Source organism: Capsicum annuum, chromosome 3 (assembly GCF_002878395.1).
Source record: "Capsicum annuum cultivar UCD-10X-F1 chromosome 3, UCD10Xv1.1, whole genome shotgun sequence".
Lineage (NCBI taxonomy): Eukaryota > Viridiplantae > Streptophyta > Magnoliopsida > Solanales > Solanaceae > Capsicum > Capsicum annuum.
In genome coordinates, this window is record NC_061113.1 from 8,327,143 (window position 1) to 8,346,697 (window position 19,555).

The 19,555-nt window shown below is 33.4% G+C and overlaps 1 protein-coding gene across 1 annotated transcript; it reads right to left on the reverse strand.

Moving 5' to 3' along the window:
- Window positions 1-2,296: 2,296 nt before the first annotated feature.
- On the reverse strand, window positions 2,297-4,299 carry LOC107864547 (ammonium transporter 1 member 1). The gene has a single exon (XM_016710957.2). The coding sequence runs from the start codon at window positions 4,194-4,196 to the stop codon at window positions 2,718-2,720; it is 1,479 nt and encodes a 492-aa protein (XP_016566443.2). The 5' UTR covers window positions 4,197-4,299; the 3' UTR covers window positions 2,297-2,717.
- Window positions 4,300-19,555: the final 15,256 nt, after the last annotated feature.

The window sequence follows — 19,555 nt, forward strand, 5'->3', positions numbered from 1 at the left end:
CTTTATGTTTGAAAGGTTTATTAGAGTTGATTTGTCAGTGGATAAACATTATAAGCAACGTAAACAAAATGATGTATTAAAGTGAATAGGTATTAGTTTGGTAATAATTAGATTTCATTAATTAATTAGGTAGAATAAACCAAATAATCGAAAGTACTAGCTAGATAAGTACTTGTACATAACTCATAACCATAAGATTTGTCAAAATAGGAGGGGCCAAAGCAAATTGCTTTTTTTTTTTTTCCTTCTAAAAAAAAAATAATTCAACATCCGATATTTATATCGAGGTCTGATTAAATCTAAATTCACACATTACAGGGTTTATTTCTGAACGTGGCGTTTCCAACGCGATTTTTATTCATTTTTAGAGACTTAAATCAGAAATCGCTGATTAAAGATGAAGGGATTTCAATCCTCCACCGCAATTGATGAATTGGCTTTTTCTAATAATAGATGAAGCTGATAGCAACTTCGTAGAAACACGTGAAATTAATTTTAGTACTTCTCAATTCTAAATAAAATCTAATAAATAAGGCAACTTAATAACTATACTTTATATTTGTTGTTTTATGTAATGGACGTGAAATGAATTAAAATAATAATTATAATGGGATGGAGGGAGTAGAATGGTAAGAAATATTTCAACAATAAGATAAAAAATTCTATTAATTTTTAAATGTTTATACTGAATATAGAGTTCCTATAATACTCAGAGGCGGATCCAGAATTTTAAACTTGTGGGTTCCCAAGGGCTCCTTTTCTACCACTAAGAGCTATTCCTTGGTTTATTTATGGGTTCCCACCTATTAATATTTATAACTTTTGACGATTTTTCTATGTAATTTTAAGCCTTACGGTAACGAATGTGGGTTCCCGAGAACCCACACCTTCTACTCTACATCCGCCACTGATAACACTTGTCTTAATTGAAAGAAATCTTTTAAATAAAATTATTAAAATCATACTTAAGATCAACATCATCTCAACAAAAATGAAATGATTTAAATATACAATTAAATGAAATGAAAATTATTAAGAGAAATTGATTGTAAAACAAATGTACTCATAATTTTGCATCTCATAAAGTTATAGAAATAAACTTCAAATATAAAAAATATACAATTTCTTTTTAAGGCCTCATTTTGAAGTTTTGCTTTAGACCACACAATATATTGAGCTGTCCCGGTGAGTTTTTAGGACACTTGAATCTTGACTAACAATTACTCGATATATTATAAGTATACTTGATATTGATAATTATCGTAATTATTACAAATACTCTTCAAAAAAATTATAAATTTCGTACTATAATGAAATCACACCACCCAATTGTCAAAAAGATAACACAAAAAGGCACAAAGTTTTTATAACGTCCCGTAATGGTCCTACTTGTCTTTTTATTATGTGTATGTTTATTATTATGGGGACCCACTCATAGACAAAAATGTTAGCATTAAATGCAATGGAAAAATCACTTTTTCCAATCTTTTTGGCATTCACAAGATTCTCTCCCATTCACACAAAGGTCTTTGGTCACCCTCTACACTAGGAGATACCTTTGAATCACCCTTTCCACCATTCTTATCTTTTTTTCTTTTTAAAAATAAATAAATAAAGTTAGGGGTGGAAAAAAAGGAAAAAATGATGAAAAAATTACAAGTGAAAAATAAAAAATTTATCAATAAAATAAAAATTTACGTAGTCGACCAATTGAGCTACTAAAAGTCTCCCTCTTCTGTTGTCAATAGGAAAAATTCTACTAATTCAAATTTGTTCAGTGTTGTAAATATTTGAACAAGCGTTATCATTACAACATCTATTAAATAGTGGTATTGACTATTCTAAAACAAAAGTGTGTGATGAGCAGTACGATAGTGTAAAACTTCTGTTTGACCTTAGATTCTGAGAGAATTATTTTAAAATAATTAGACACATTGTTCGTTAAATTTGATTACTTTTTTGAAAATAATTTTCAATTTCTTTGTAAGGTCGATCTAAGAAAAACTTGCCTAGACTAGTTAAAGTGTTGAACACAAAACCTCAAAAAAATAAATAAAAAAATTCAAGTAATCTACAAATTTCAAAAACTATTTTTCAACGAAACTTCAATAACTAAATATTTCAAGTTTCTAACTGAATTTATGGCCAAAGCGTTAGGTATTTATTTGCAATTTTTGTGGTAGCAACTAGCAAGTACCAACTACTATTCTTTACTGTCTTTGTCAGCGAAATTTCAATAATCAAAGTACATAGAAAAAATGAGAAAAAAGTAAATATACAAAAGACAAAGTCAAGCTTGACGGTTCCACAATAATGGTAAATTTAAATACACATAATATGTACAAAGATAGAGTACAATGTTTATAGTCACCCCTAGACATAATAATAATAATAAATAAGAACAGTCCATATTCACATTATCTTCAAGCACAACCACCCATTTACCCCTAGAAAATCCATTTTTCTTTTTCCACAAACACCCTAAATCAAACCACAAGCTATTGTTACAATTTGAACTCATGAGATATCAGATCATAAGAGAATCTAGGAGTATATAGATAAAAGTTATTTTCACGACTTAACTCATGATCTCATGATTACTTTACCAGCAAAAATCCTTATATTAATTTTCTAAAACAAATACTACTAATAGAACATTCAAAGGACATATATGGAAATAAAATAAATTTAAAGATGATTTTTTTTTTTTTTTGGTTCTAACTTGAGATTGTTGGTTCAATTCTCCTCATTTGCATTCCTTGTTTTGGATCATCTTCATGATAATAAGCAAATCCACCATGTCGGGTCAGATCCATACCCGCCATTTCATCATCCGAAGATATCCGGAGCAACTTGAATTTATGAAGTATATAGAAAAGTGGACCCATCGTAGCTGTGACCCACCCGAATATAACTAGAATCTGGATCACATGTGCCCCAAGTAACTTTCCACCACCACCCATAAACAACCCGTGAGGTCGACCCGGTTTACCCGGGTATACTTGATCCACATAACTCCCTTTCGCAAACAAGGCTGTGAATATTATCCCCCACGCACCACAACCACCATGTAATTGTGCTGCTTCAAGTGGATCATCGTATCTAAATTTCTCTGCTAACATGTTACAACCAATCAATACTAATGCTGCTACGAACCCACATATGATTGCTGCCCATGGCTCTACCACTGAACAACCAGCCGTGATTGCTGCGAATCCGCCTAGCAAACCGTTGCACACATCCGTTACGTTCCAATGACCCGATAAGATCCTCTTACCAAAAAGAGTTGTTAGCGCCGCGGTACACCCCGCTAGAGTCGTGGTCACCGCGGTACGGCCCACAGCACTCCATTGACCATAATACCCTCCGCTTACGCCGTCATACGTCAATAGAATCTTATTAAACGAACCCGGGTTAAACCCGTACCACCCGAACCACAACAGAAAGGTGCCTAGAACCACTAGCGACGCGCTGTGTCCACGAAGCGAGACGGCCCGGCCCGTATGATCGAACCGCCCGATTCTCGGGCCTTCAATTAAAGCTCCGTAAAACCCAGCTATACCACCTACCATATGAACCACACCCGACCCGGCAAAATCAATCACACCCGACCCGAATAGCAAATTCGAAGCGTTACCCGGGCTGGCCCACCCGTCCGGAGACCAAAACCAATGAGAAACAACCGGGTAAACAAACCCGGTTAAGAAAGACGAGTAAATCAAATACGCTACGAACTGAGTTCGTTCAGCGATTGATCCGCTTGTAATGCCGGCGGCTGCGATGGCGAAAGCCCATTGATACAGAAAATTACTGTAATCAAATGATTCTGAAGGCATATTCTTAAGCCCGAAAAAATGACGACCAATAAAACCATTAGAAGGACCACCCCATGCAAAAGCGAAACCGAATAAATAATAAAAAAGTCCACCAGCAGCAGCGTCCAGGACATTCGTAAGCATTATATTCATCGTGTTCTTTGCGCGGACGGAGCCCGCGCAGAGCATAGCGAAACCTAGTTGCATGGAGAAAACAAGGTACGCAGAGAATAACAGATACGTAGAGTCGATGGCGTAACCTGTGTCGATGAACTTGTTGGAAACACCTGTGAATTGGTTACAGATGTATGTGGCGGCGGAAACCGCGTCGGTGGTGTTGGGGCCGAGGAAGGGGGCGAGTTGGTCGACGGAGCAAGACATGATGGGGTAGTGGGGTGCGTGGGGGTGGGGTAAAGGAAGAAGCAGGAGAAGAAAAGGGAGAGATTCAAGAGGAAACTTGATGGGAGTATATGGTGGTGAATGTATGACAGGATACTCTTTTATATAGAGAAAATCAAAGGGACAAAATTGACTTTCCCTTTATTCTAAAAAAAAAAATATTAAATTATTTTAATGAGAATTTTAATTATCATATCTTAGCTTACTATTATTATCAAAAATCTATCTCTTTAAAATAATTACAAAAATCTCAAAATTTTTACTTTCTTCATTTCATTTTATGTGTTGCAATTTAAGAATGCCACCTTTATTTACTTAATAACTATTTAAAGATGAAATTTCACTTTTATTTTTATTGATCATATTTATAAAATCCATTTAAGTAAAAATAATACTAGTAGAATATTTTTTTTAAAAAGGACAATTTAATAAACATTACCAAGTCTTTTATCAAGTCTTAAATTTCGTGTCCAATCAAAATATATCACATAAAATAAAATAATAGGAGTAATTTATGTTGATATACCTTACCTAAGATCGCGATATATCATGAAATCGGGAAGAAATATCACGGAATCAACTGAGTATTATATCGCAATCAAAAGTAATGTATCCAGCCAGTTCAAAATTTAAAATTCAAAATTTTATGTGATTTTGAAAAGAATGGGAATATGGTGTAATTAGGTACTAAACAGCTGAAATTTGTGAAAATTATCCTAGCATTTCTTCGATCTCATTTTACCCTCAATGTGAAACTTTTTGGTGCGAATTCTGATTTAGGGGACTCTAATGTGGATGTCAAATGCTAAATTAAAAACAAAAAACGAGAATAACATATTTAGTATGATTTGGATAATGTAGATTCCTACATCAACAATATATAACAATATAATAACATATGAATGTAATTCCATAATTAGGCTTCTATATCAACAATCATAATAATATACTCATTATAATTTCACAATTAAATTCTTATATCCGAAACAAATATTTTATTTTATTTATCTATTTTAATAAAGTAAGAAAATTTTATTATTTTTCTCTCTATTATTTTTAATATTAAATAATCAGATGAAGTAGTAATAAATAAATTTAGAGTTTCAAATGATATTAATAAATTTAATAAATCAAGTAATGGAGTAGTTATTTTGTTTTTAGTATAAGAGGACTATTTTCAATGTGTGATCATGTGGGGCCCCTGTGAATTATCAACTATCAGTGAATAGGATTTGTAAATATAGTAAATTCTTGAAGTTCACAAATGTCATACAAATGAAGTAATATTAACTGTGATATTGCAAGTAAATTTGCTGTGGCTGATATTTCCACCAGTGGTTTAAAATATTGAATTTTAAATTTGAAATATTACCAAAATACAGAGAGTTGTCTAGTTATGAAAAGTTTTCATTTTTTCTAGAAATAGTTTTTCTAGTGGCTTTAATATGTATTACTTACTATTTAAATTAAGATTATTTTTAAAAATAACCTCTCTACAACCTCATGTTTTCAACAAATAAAATATGAAAGAAACAAATTTTTTTATTGATATTGATAAACGATATGGATATAAATTTATTCCTTTCTTGATTAAATTTATGAGATATTGAAGACCTCAAATTTGAAAAAACAAGAATTTTTATTGATAAATATGAGTACAAATCTGTTATTGGAATGAGTTTATTGAATGTCTGAGATATTGGAGATCTCGATCTCTTTATGAGTATTCATGAGTTTATGGAATATTCAAGATGTCTTTACATCGGAGCTAGCTTGGAATAAGAGGAGGCATCCTTATCTGAGCCGATCGTTAGCGTATTTCTTCTTCTCGAGTGAAGTAGCTTACTCTTTCTCTGTGCGCTAGGGAGTCATACTATATATGCTTAGTTCTCATTTATGTTTATGCTGTGTGAGTTCTAGTTAGAAAGCAAGCACCGCAAAAGGTTGACAGGACAACTCGACTGGTAAAAAAAGAGATGGTATCGAAGCGGGAGGCTCGTAGATGCAACTAGTGCAATGACTAGTCTAACCTCTTTTCTCTACATATTTTTTCTTATGTAAATCCGGTGTGTTATCTAAGTCTTTTTAACTAGTCCAATGTAAATCTCCTCTATTGCAGCAAAAGTCAAAAAAAGTACTCGCGCAGCAGCCTGCTTGCCAAAAATGAATATCTCATGAGTTTATGGATATTCAAGATGTCTATATTGAAGATATTAGAGATCTCGATTTTTTTACGAATACGAGTTTATGGGATATTTTATAAGCATAATTTATGATTAATGTAGGGTAGGGTCCAAGAACTCTAAGATAAATTAAGTTCTTCTGGTAGAATTCATCGAGATTTTGAAGTCTACACCTCAATCAAGTGATAGCGATATAATTTAAATCCCATGTCCATTTTATCCTTACTAAAAATCACATTAGAAATAAATTTTTCAAATCCAACTTAGACTTTGATTTCATATTTGAAAAATTTCTTCATATTTACCCATAGGCCGTAACAAATAATTACCATATAACTGCATGATTTCTCTTTTTCATCATTTGTGTTATAAAATATTCAAAAAAATGACATGAAAATTCATACAGTGCAAACTGCTAAATAATTGATAGAGCAAATTATCAAAAAAATGATACTGCAAATTATTAAAAAGAATCTCAGCAATTATTATTATTATTATTATTATTATATTTATTTTTTTAAAAAAAATAATGTCCCATTTTCTTGTATTATGCGTGACCACAAGATTCCTGCTCACGGCTCCATTTATTTTTTTTAAGATTCAGCCGTCATGCACATATGAATGATTAAGATATTGTCTTATATTTGAAAACTGAATGATTAAGATCATTTGTTTTTTAACATCTGAATGTGTAAAAAAAAAATTTATTTGTATACATAATAAAATAAAAAATACAATTCAAATAAAAATTAATTATATGTTAAAAGAGTATGTAATTTAATACAACAAAATTATTAGTATTTGATTGAGAAAAAATATTAATGTTTGTTAGTGATAGTGGAGATGGCTTAAAATGGTGGTTGCGGTGACAATGATTGATGTTATTGATTAATAATGTTAGTGGTGATAATTGTGATGGTTGGTATTGTAGTGACTATTAGGATGGTGACGATTGATGGTGGTGGTGGTTGTTGTGATGTGACGTTGCTTGATGTTAGTAGTTTAAGGTGTTGATTGTGTTGGCTGAAACATGAATGCATGATAATTGACGATGTGTTGGTGCTAGTTGGAGATGTTATTTGTTGTAATGGTGGAGATGGTTATTAGTAGAGATAAATTGTAATGGTGGAGATGGTTATTAGTAGAGATAAATTGTAGTGATGGTACTGATTGAAGTGGTGGTAGAGGTGGCGTTACTAGTGACAATGGAGGTGGCGGTTAAAGAATGTGTAGAGATTGTGATGTATTAGAGGTAGTTAGTGGTGGTGCTAGTTGTGATAGATGAGTTGGTTGGTAGTAGGATTGACCGGTAGTGATTGCTGATTGTGGTGTTGTTGACGGCAGTAGTGACGGTGAATATAATTAGAATAAAAGAGGTGATAGGTGTGGTAGCGGTTGACAATTGTGGTTGGTAGTGGTATTTTTTGTCGATGGTGGTTGTTATGGTGGAGGTGGGTGGTGGATGAAAATGGTGACGGTGGCAGAGGTGACTAGTGGTGGTGATTGTTGATTATGAATAGAGTGGTGAATATTATCCAACGCTAGAATATTTCTTCATAAGCTATTAAGACTTGGTTCTAGATCTGAATGAGTAAGACCTATTCAGGCCTATTAAGAGTTAAAACCTTAATAAAAAACAAATGCACTTAATTGTCTGAAATCTGAACCATTTAGATTCACACCTTCATTAAGTGCAAACAAATGAGGGCATGTCTTAAAATAATTCAAAATATTCAGTAAAATTACAAATCGAAGCATCAAATATACAAACCCCTCCCCAAACCCACAAGAATAAAGAAAATAAATTACAATCCACTTTTTTTTAAAAAAATAAAAGTTGAATACCTACCATATATTTGATACATTTAATAAAGCTCGATTAATTTAAATTCATACGTTATAAAATTCATGAAATTTAAATTTTGATTCTACCTTTGTGCAGGGGCAGCTCAAGCCCGTTGGTGGCCTAAAGCCAAAAATGAATCGGAGGCTTAATTTAAAAAAATAAATAAATATTTTCTTAATTTAAAGTCTATTCTTCTAACTTTTTAAAAATGCAAAGTTGCTAATATATCTCTTACAAAAGTATTTTGAGAAACAAAGTTATTTCTTTTTTGGATATATGATTTTTTTTCTTACTTTTTTAATAAATAGTGCTCCTTCCATTTTAATTCTTTTTTGATTTATTTCGACTTAACACGGTGTTTGGAGTTTAAAAATATTAAAAAAAAGATTAATTTTAAATTATTAAATTAAAGATATGTAAAATACACCAAAAATGTTCTTTAATTCTATAAGCTTACATATTTAAAAAAGACAAACAAATTAAAATCAATAGTACAAAATATTTTTATAAATAAACCCTATAATAATTTTATTATTGCTAAGAAAATAAAACCGCTCAAATTTGGGTGCCTAAGGCATGTGCCTAATTTCTTAAGGCATGGAGCTGCCCCTACCTTTGTGTATTGCTTAAGTTGGATATAAACAGACAAAGAAATTTATCAATATTTTCGCCTAGAATTTTATAAGTTATTATGTAAATCTCATATCACATTTGAATTTGATACATTCAATATTCAACAGTATTATAACACAATAACAACAACAAACCTAGTATATTCTCACACAATGAAGTTTGAAGAGGGTAGAATGTATGCAGTCCATACCACTGCCCCGAAGAAATAGAGAGACTGTTTTCCGATAGACCCCCGGCTCAACAGTATTATAATACAAATTGTGTTATTTTATTAATGAAAATTATGTCATTTATTTAATTCCAAACGTTGCACTACTAACTTTCGAAGATTCTCGATTATGAAAAAATGATATTGAAAAACTTGTGATGATTTATAAGTAAATGAATGAAAAGTGCACATTTCACGTAATTAAATACTGAATATATTTAGTTAAATATCATAAAATCAAAATAAATTTTATGGATAACTAGAGTCTAAAAAATGCTATTTAATTATTAATCTGATACATAAATATATTTAAAAAAATACACCCTGTATTCTCTCGCCAATGAAATCAAATATAACATATATTCCTTTTCATTATGACAATCAATCTTACCGTTAAACTCAATGAATCAACTTTTAATTACGATGTCATATGTCAGAATGAAGCTAACCCAAATTCTTAAGATTAATTTATGCACAAAGTGACAGTGATTTTCTTGAAATCCAAATTTAAATAATATAATACACACTGTACTTCAAATAAAAATATTTCAAGTTCCCCATTAAAAAAATATATATGCAGGGAGGTTAGCATACAAAAGGACAAAGCTTTTTAACAAAATAAAATATACTATTTTGAAACTATAAATTAAAATATTTTCTCCGTCCATCTTTACTCGTCCACTGTACTAAAAATAAATATCTAATAATAGAATAATTTAACCATTTCTATTATATTTTGCCTTTACTATTATATATTATGATGTATTATATTAAAGAATGATATGATAAATTACTTTTATTATTTATTATTTCTTAATTTATATGTCAAGTTAATAGTGAATAAACATTATTGAGCGGAGAGAGCATCAAGAAAGATAAACACAAAGTTAAAATGTTTGCTTAGATTTTAAGGGATTAATATATGAACCTATCAATGTTGACTACTGTAGTTTATACATCCAAAATTACTTGACAATTTCTTCCTATCATTAATATGTTTTGGTAATTCAAGAATTTCTATATATAGATAAAAGTTTACATATTTCGTTCATTATTGTTATTGTTGTGATCCATTATTACTATTATTATCTCATCGTTTATGATTATCGTCTTCATTTAAAACTGTCATTAATTTTAGCCAATAAAGTTAACTGTCACTTCTTAGCCATCATTTGAAATCATCAATATCAATTATCATTACTATAGTAACAACCATCAATCATCGATGTGATTTATATTTAGATATGTTAATCTTAATGAAAATGAACAAGTCCTTAGGTATTTTGAGGTTTTCTATTTTTTGTGATAAGAACTTGATAAATTTATCAGATTGACAAATAATATAAACTTTTTACTTGTAGACTATACTGAGTATATTGTTGTTACGTTGTTACTGTTATTTTTCACGTACCCTTCTGCTTATACTGTTAATTACATTTTAAAAAAAAAAAATCATATAGCGATTAATTACTTTTTTTTAAAAAAAAATCATATAGACAAAAAGGTTAATTATGAAAAAAATTAGGTTTCATAGGTAACTTTAATTGTGCACCATTGTTAGTGTTTCTTTCTAACTCTAATTCCCAAAGAGTTTCTTTTCACCACATGTCCAATGGAGCATGTTTAACATGAAAAAATTAAAGTTAACCTTTTTTTATTTCTTTAATTAATATTTAATACCGTACGTTTAATTTACGTCGTTGCTTTTTCACCTTTCTAACAAAGTTAAATTAGTAGATGTGTAGACTTTGACAATTTTTATTATTTTTCTAGGGGCTAGATTCATTGTTCTTCAGTTTATTTGGACAGGAAAACAAAAAACTAAATTAAAAACGTCAAATGACTTTATTTTTTCTTCTAAAATTACAGCAAATATAATGATATACCTAGGTCAATGATTGTGGTCAATATATCTAGGAAAATAAACTCAGTGAAAATAAAATAATAATAAATAAATTCTTGAATCACATGGGTGCACATGTTATTAGATGTTGAGAGTTCTATGCTCGATTGGAGATTTTGCCAAATTAATTAATTAATTTTCTATTTTGAGATAATCATGTCACTATTTCAACTAAGGGTTCAATATTTGAAGAAAAATTAGCTGAAAGGGATCGAACACCTACTATATATATATATACATAAAAAAAATAATTTTAATCATGTATAAATAGTATATTTTACATCGAAGGAGGTTCAAACGAACCCCCTAGCCATAGGCTGGCTCGAACCCTCACTAAGATACTTGTATTTTGATATCAGTGCAATAGCTGCGGTAGGATGAATGAAATTTCCCCCCGCGCCTCAATCAAAATCATTGAATTTGAGTCCTAAATATTGGGAATTCTAACCTAACAAGAAATATTTTTCTCTTTAATTATTCCAACACGATAAAAATTTTCGATTAATCTTAACCCCAACACTCATATTATTTTTCAGTATTGGTTCGAAACCAAAAACAATATATTTGAATCTTGACAGAATTTGATATTGGGCTATTAACAATTTGTTGTTACAATAAATTGAAACTCTGTGTAGGAGTTGTTGATTTTAATTGAGCAATTTTGGATATTGACGATCAAACACTTTGAATGAGTGTAAGGTAAAATCCCGCTTCAGTGTAATAGCCCGTAACTACATTAGACAAGTCTGCAATGAACTCGGCCGAGAAAATATGTAGAGAATTTCGAACGTAAAACGATAAGACCCCCGATTTCGAAGAAAGATTACTTACTTAACCAGCTTGACCATCCTAGCGAGTTTGTCTTCATTTTAATCTTTACATATATAACTACTCCTAACGTGCATATTTTAAAATCCATTGAAATTACCTTTCCAACTAATAGAAATTAATCATAATCAATTAGTTGAGAAGTACATTAATCAGTTCTTAATTAAACACTAATAATTGCTTAGATTCCAATTAGTATTGACTTTCAGAATCAAACAAACTCTTAATCACGTACTCTATGAGAATATATTTATTATTAAATTTTGAAATTCAAACCTGTAATTATACGTATACAATTTCTTTAACTTGTAATGCAAGCACATATATCTCGTAATCATTAATTTATATTTGGATATTAAACAAATAAGATCCTCTAACTCTGACTTTTGATATGTGGTTATTAGATTCCCAACAAGTCAGTGGATTAATATATTATGGAATCTATAGACTAAAACGAAATATATTAGTCATCCAAAATTTAGTTATTAGCATATTAATTATTCCATCTTGTATCGTACATAAATAATTATATAAATTTTATATCGGTTTTAAATTTCGAACAAATCATCTTATTAATTTTATACACAAACAACTTACCTCCTGAATAATTATCAAACATGATATTAAAAGGAATTGTTTCAGATTACTTGTCCAGAAATCAAAAAAGTTCTATTACTTCTTTCTCATGCTCCCATTAGTATTAATTAACTAACTATATGAGATACTAATAGTCGAAATTATAGTTTTATAGTATTATTAATAAAATTAATTTAGCAAGATAATACACCTTTAATTAATTATTTTTTAAGGAATGTGTCAAGTTAACCGTGGCCAAATAAAATGAAAAGGAGTGGGTACTAATTAATGACAGCCAGCTTTACAATTAAATAACAAAATTAATCACTAATTTTATTTGACAATAAATATTAATCAACAAATTCTATTGACTACGAGAGATTTAATAAAGATTAGCAATGAAATCCGTAACTAATTTTAATTTCTTTAGTGATTAGCTAGGGACCATTTATTCGAGGAATGCAAATTTACTAAGGGGAAAGCAAAAATAGCTAGGTTGCTTAAGTTTACTTGTATTGAGTTTATATTCCGAGGCGAGTCTCAAATTTAAAGTTTATGATTTTTGAATTTTTACCCATTCAACTTTTTTTTTCTTTTTTTGGTTTCCCAAGATATCCCCACAGTCAGCAGTCGTAAGATTAATCATTCGTTCCTCGGTCAGCGCATTTTGCTGTAGAAAACTGACCACAAACTTTGCTCTAATCGCCAGAGGCGGGGATCAAACCCTATTTGTATGTCCAATTTGAGCAAAATAAATTATGGTGTTTTGGATTAGCAAAATTAGAGACCGATGTTATTTTTCGAGAGTAGCTATAACTTTTTCTAGGAAAAAATATTTTCCTTCGTATCGAATATATCCTAGTGAAGACTTTGTCACGCATGATGACAAAATTCAAATGACTACAAATGTAGACACCTAATTTCGTCCCTCCCCGATGTCGTTTTTACCCATTCTTATTTTATCCTACCGTGTACCCTCACCCATGTTATTATACCCTCACAAAATACAAAAAAAAATTAAAAATAATAATAAAATAACACAATTCCTAACAAAACCTATCATAACTAATTCTATCTTATCCTAACAACCTACCCAATCCAAATGAACCACACCACCCCATACCCTACCCCACCTACCCTACCCTAATACCCACCTCACAATATATATACACAGATACACACATACTCGAGGAGGAACATTTTTTTGGCATTAACAGTAACAAAAAAGAAAAGGACGATTTTGGATCATCAACAACAAAAAAAAATATAATAACACAGCATATCTCAAGAAAATTGGTCTTCAATAATGAGCACAGGCGCGTCTTTGCTTCTTTATCAGAGAAGCATCGACTAGTCTCCATCCATTCTTCAAAAAAATGCATAGCAAGACTACTGACCCCTCCCTTGTTTGTTCTTCTTCTTCTCCTCAACCACCCCCAAAATGAAACCCTATCCACCACCATAACTGACCATCGGCTGCCCTCACTTGTCAAGATTTCCCTCAATTTTATCTCCTCCAACCCGTGAAACCAACGGACATTAGAAAAACAGTTCCAAATCGGTACAAGAATTGAAAATCAATTTCAAATCCACACTAAAGGTCCAAGGATCGTCCAAAATTTTAGGTTATGTGATGTCTCTTTCGTGTTTTTGAATTTGAATCCCCATCTTTTTTTCTATCCGTCGGCTTCTATAGATTTAAGTGTCAAATTCAAATTTTGAAGTTCTAATTTAACTATAAATACCTTCAATTCCATCACTAAAAGAGGGAGTGTTTAGAGAGGTCCAAAAATGGAGGTTTTGTCAGATTCGAGGGAAAGGGGAGAAAACGAGTTTTAAAAGATATAAAAGTTTCAGATCGGTCGAGAAAGGAGGAAAACGTTCAAAACTCAGCCTTGGGTATTTTGGAAATATGTAGGAGATCACAAGAATTCTTGGTCTTTCTTCTTAATTTCATGTTAAAATCGAGTTTCCGGTGTAGAGTTTGGTGGCCGGAATCTTGACGGAAAGCCTCAATTTGTTGCCCCAGAAAAGGTTCCTTGTCGCTATTCCGTTTGAATTTGCGTCTCGTTTTGGGCCTGTTGGGTATTCTTCGTGGGTTTTCGTACTGGTTTTTGGAAACTTGGTTACTGTTTTGGTTTCGGGGTTTCGGATGGAATTTCGAAGGTTACCGGGTTGGAGTTGGATCATAGTCTGAAGTTTGGTTTATCGAGGTTCTTGAAGCGGCTCTTATCTCTCTTATTAAAATCAATCGAAAGCTCTTGAGGTCCATCTCTTTACTCCCGTACTTTCTTCTTTATTTTATTTTTTGGTTGAAATGGCTATGATTATGTGTTAGGTGATTGTAATTGTCTGATGTTGTTGTTGTTATGATCACGTGTTTGGCGATGTGACTCCGGTGTATTGATGAAAGAAGTTGATTAGTTTTAATGGTGCGATTGGTTGAAATAGATTTGGGGACGGGAATCGAAAATTGATAAAAGTGAATATTATGATATTTTTGATACATTGTTGATGTTGAATGCGATATGTCGTCGAGCGGGTAGGCAAACAGTAAGCTCGGGTAGGCAAGTTTAGGATCGGTGTAGTGTTGGAATGATTGGAATATTTGTTGAATGTCTTGTTTATCGTGTTTGGAAAGTGTATTTATTTAACCAGGGAATGCCCCGAGGTAATTTGTATTTACTCACCGGGGAATGCCCCAAAGAATTTTGTACGCTAAGGATGTTCGTGATCAAGGCGCGAGGCATCGGGTAAAGCATGGTTTAGGACTAGTGTGGGTTATTTCAGTATTTTTTATTTCGGGTTGTAATAATTGGACTGGACTTTACATTTTTGTTTTGTTTTTGTTATTGTTTGATCATTTTGCGTGCTTTTGTGTGGTTTGTACATTTCGTAATGCCAAAATAGTTGATACACTCTACCCAAGCAACCGTGGTTGAACCACGGGATCGAGGGGTGCCTAACACTTTCCCCTCGGTCAACAGAACTCCTTAGCCGGAATCTTTGTTCGCAAACCAGTTTAAGAGTCAAATGGTTTCGAAAAGGATTTTCCAAAGGTGACTTGGCACACCGGATTATGCCAAGTGGCGACTCTGAATAAATAATCCTTTTCCGAAATAAATTTTCATTTCTTGTCACTTAAATAATAAAACCACTTAAATAATAAAACCCTTTCGGACTTAAAATATACATTTTTTTGGAGTACGTAAAAAAGAGGTGTGACAGCTTCTGGCGACTCTGCTGGGGACAGTATGAGAATTCGAGCTATTTTTGGAGTAGTATCGGCTTTGTTTGGCATTACGAGTGTATAAACATTGTTTGTGATTATTGTTGATGTTGTTTTCACTTTTGTGCGTTTTCGTGCTCTTTGTTTATTGTATTTATCCTATGTGTTACCGCTTTATATCTGTCATCATAAGTCCACCCCCCGGCCTTCTTTCTGCAATAAGTCCGTAGTACACGTGTTGTACACAACCTCTAGTTGAGTCACCCTTATTTTAGGGGGGGAGCCGTCGGTGTTATGGAGTAGGTGGAAAGCAAAGCAGCCACTATCGACCATACGCTCCTCCGAACAACCTTGTTAGTGAACCACAACGTAGGTCAGCCTTTAGTTCATGCTTATGTGCATCATACGGAGACCTAGCGGGACCCACATGGCCCTTTGTAGGAGACTCACCTCTAAAGCATCCCTACGTGCTAACTGCTGCATTTTTAAGGGTAACGTGGTCATTTGACGGACTGATTTTTGAAAAAAAAATTGTTAGGAGTAAGGTGCGTAGGCAAAAATGAAAAAGGAAAAATAGAAAAAAAGTAAGTCGAAAAGAATGAAAAAAGAGGAATGTCGTAGTTTATTTTAGAATTCGTTATGTCTTTTGTTTTTCACAATCCAAAAACTCAAAAAGATTTTTTTTGTAAGTTTTGTAAAGTACCGTAAAAAAAAAATGAAAAAAGAGGGTTTTGTTTGCCTTTTCTACTTATTTGTCAAAAACGAAATACCAAAAAGATTTTTCTACATAATTAGTGGTGTCAGTCTTAGTTGAAGTGTCTAGTTGAAAATCCAAAAAGTTTTTATTCGTTTGTTTTGGCAGTGTCTCTTAAGTTAGGGTCAATTTATTAGTTAATCGTTAATTGTCCAATCGGGATGAACTACGCATACCTGATTCCCTTCCCTTGGGTTGGGATACGTAGGCAACCCTTGGTGGGCCCGGTAATTCTTTGTGTTGGCCTTTGTCTTAGTATTAGCCTAGGTCTCTCGCCCCGTAATCGAGAGCCGTTTGCCAAGTAGACTGATTTCGCTCAATACTTCTGTTCGGCAAATTGGAGTCATGGATGTGGTCTGTCCCATCGACATATGTTTGCGTCAAAAATCCCAAGGGTTGGGAATCTTCTACTCCTGTCGAATTTTTGAGATAACATCTTGTATGTTATTACAGGATGAATTTGTCCACCAAGTCTAGAGTTCTGATGGTTGTCAAGGTGCCCAAAAAGTTAATCAAATGGTGGGAAATGTTTAACTATGTTGATCAGCAGAAACTGGTTAAAATATTAGGTGATCTTATGGAACTTCTGCATGTTACCCCTCGTCCAGATTTAATAGAGGCTTTGTTGACCTTTTGGGATCCAAGTAGTTTGGTGTTCAGGTTTGGGGAATGTGAAATGACTCCTACTTTGGCAGAAATATCCGGTTTGTTGCATTTGCCCTATATCGAGAAGGATATGATCCGAGCACGAAATCATACTGGCGTGAGATTTTTGCAGTCTAGTGGTTTAAAAAGTAAGGGTATTCGTTTGGGTTGTTTAAGTGACTCGTGGGTTTCCCTAGATTTTTTGTTCGCTAGATTCGGGCCCTCGGAAGGTTTTGATTGCTTTTGGGATGAATTTCATGTGACTAACGAGAAGTGGGAGAGAAAGCGTCTTGAAGTCTTCACCCTCGTTTTGTTAGGTACTTTAGTGTTTCCACTAGAAGAAAGACGTATTAATACCCGTTTGCAATCTGTGTGATGGCCCTATTTCATAAGGAGCAAAACGACAAGGGCATAAATCAAAAGGGAAGGTTCACTCTCATACCCATTATCTTAGCAGAAATATATAAGGCTTTAACCGAAGTGAAGGGAGGGAAGGAGATTTTTTGAGGGCAGTAACCTGATATTGCTGTTATGGATGATAGAGCATTTGCATACACCTCCTTTAGTTAGACCAGACGTGTTAGATCGTTGTATTCCCAATCGAGTGAAAGCCATAGATGCCAGGTTGCGTTTGGACAAATTCTCGCTACCCGTAGAAGTCGAGGCTTGGATTGAATTTCTTGAACCAAGAATCGGAGATAACATTTTGTGGACTTATCTGTGGCTTCGACCGAAGATAATCTTGTTGGGTTGTCAGACACAGCTCTCTTTAGTTATGTTAGGGCTCAATTGCACTAGACCATACAGTCCTTCTAGGGTAATGCGCCAGTTGGGTAGACTGCAGGACGTACCACCAGCAGTGGATCTTCTGAAGGATGTTGAGTACTTTAAGGACCAGGCACTAGGTGAGAGCAAGTATGAGCAGTTTTGGAAGCATGCAACAAAGCTAGGTGTGGACACACTCAAAGAAAGTTTGGATAATCCAGGTCACACTCAGGGATATGAGGTCTGGCTTCAATCTGTCCCTCGGGGTATCAATCAACCCTTACCAGCACAGCTTAGAGGGAGAATACAAGAAGAATGCATAGTAGACGACCATCAGGATGAAAGTGTAGGGTTCAAAGTGGAAACACTGAGAGTTCAGTTAGCAGATTCGTTCAAGATGGTAGAAAGATGTCAGAATAATCTTTCCAAGTGCACTCCTCATGAAGCAGGAATACGGGCCCGAAGCTTCTTCCCCGGTATCAGGGTGTCTTTACAAGATATGCTACAAAGCTTAAATGGGAGAAAGAGAACTTCAGAGGCAGGTCCATATCAGCCAGGGTCATCACGCAGAGCACCAGTCTGAAAGAGCACTTCTTATCTTTATTTAGTTTGAGTCTTTTATGTGTCTGTCATTGTAGGGTGGTGTCTGTTTTAAGTCAAAGTCAAGTTGTTTTTGGTAGTAGAGTCTTTATTAGTAATTTCACCTACGTCGTCTTAGGGGTCTATAATGTTGTTTCGTATTTGTTGCTTAGTTTTAAAGTGGTCCCAAACTTTTGTACGTTTTTGTTGTTTTCTTTCTTCAAAATGTGATGTTACGTCTTTCCTTGGTTTGTTTATTTTTGTTTTCGCAAAAAAAATAAAAATGAATGATATTTAGGCGCATGCTGCCCGAACTACGCAAGATCTGATTCATGTACAACATGATACGTAGGCAACCTACTTTTGGGTTTGATCTAATTATTTTATTTCGTTGTTTTTTATTATTTTTCCTCTTTTAAAGAAAAACAAAAGCCATAAAGAATGATAAAATAAAGGTAGATAATGAGAGAAAAGAAAAAAACAGAGATGGATAATAATGATAAGTGTAGATAAAAAATAAATAAATAAATAAAAAATATATAATAAAAAAAAGGTGTAGACAAAAATCAGAATGATGTTAAAATGACCTCGATACCCTAAAAAACTGGTAGAAATGAACATAAAGTTAGGACAATTTTACCAATGTGATTTCCATCCTTGCTGCGTGCCCTAATCCTAATAGATGTCATCTTTGATGAGCATGTTCTTTCAGATAATAGTGGTAGGTTTGCAGCACTCTGGCTAGTCATCCATACTTCACTAGATCCAAAGCAAAGCTCGCCATGGCTAGCAGGGAGATTGAAAATTCGCTCATTGACCCGGATCAGGATCACAGGGAAGAAAGCTCTGAACACAATGATGAGGTAGTAAGGCTAAGGCAACAATTGATAGATTTGCACCGGGCATGGGCCAGCGGAATGCCTCCTCCTCCGCTCCCTGAAGGTCTTGGGAATATCTCTAACTGCCCACCGCTCTCTCAGGCACAATTCTCTGTTCCTACTGAGTCACCTGAGCACGCACCAGAATTCACTCCACGACATTATTATCCTGGCAGTTCTGGTGTGCCCTTGGCAGCTCCCCAATCAAGACCAGCTGCTCAGCCAGCGCCACCGACCACACCGGTATTCGTGGCTCCGCCACCACATGAAACTCCCATATATGCTGCGTGTCCCACAATGAGGCTTCCTAGGTC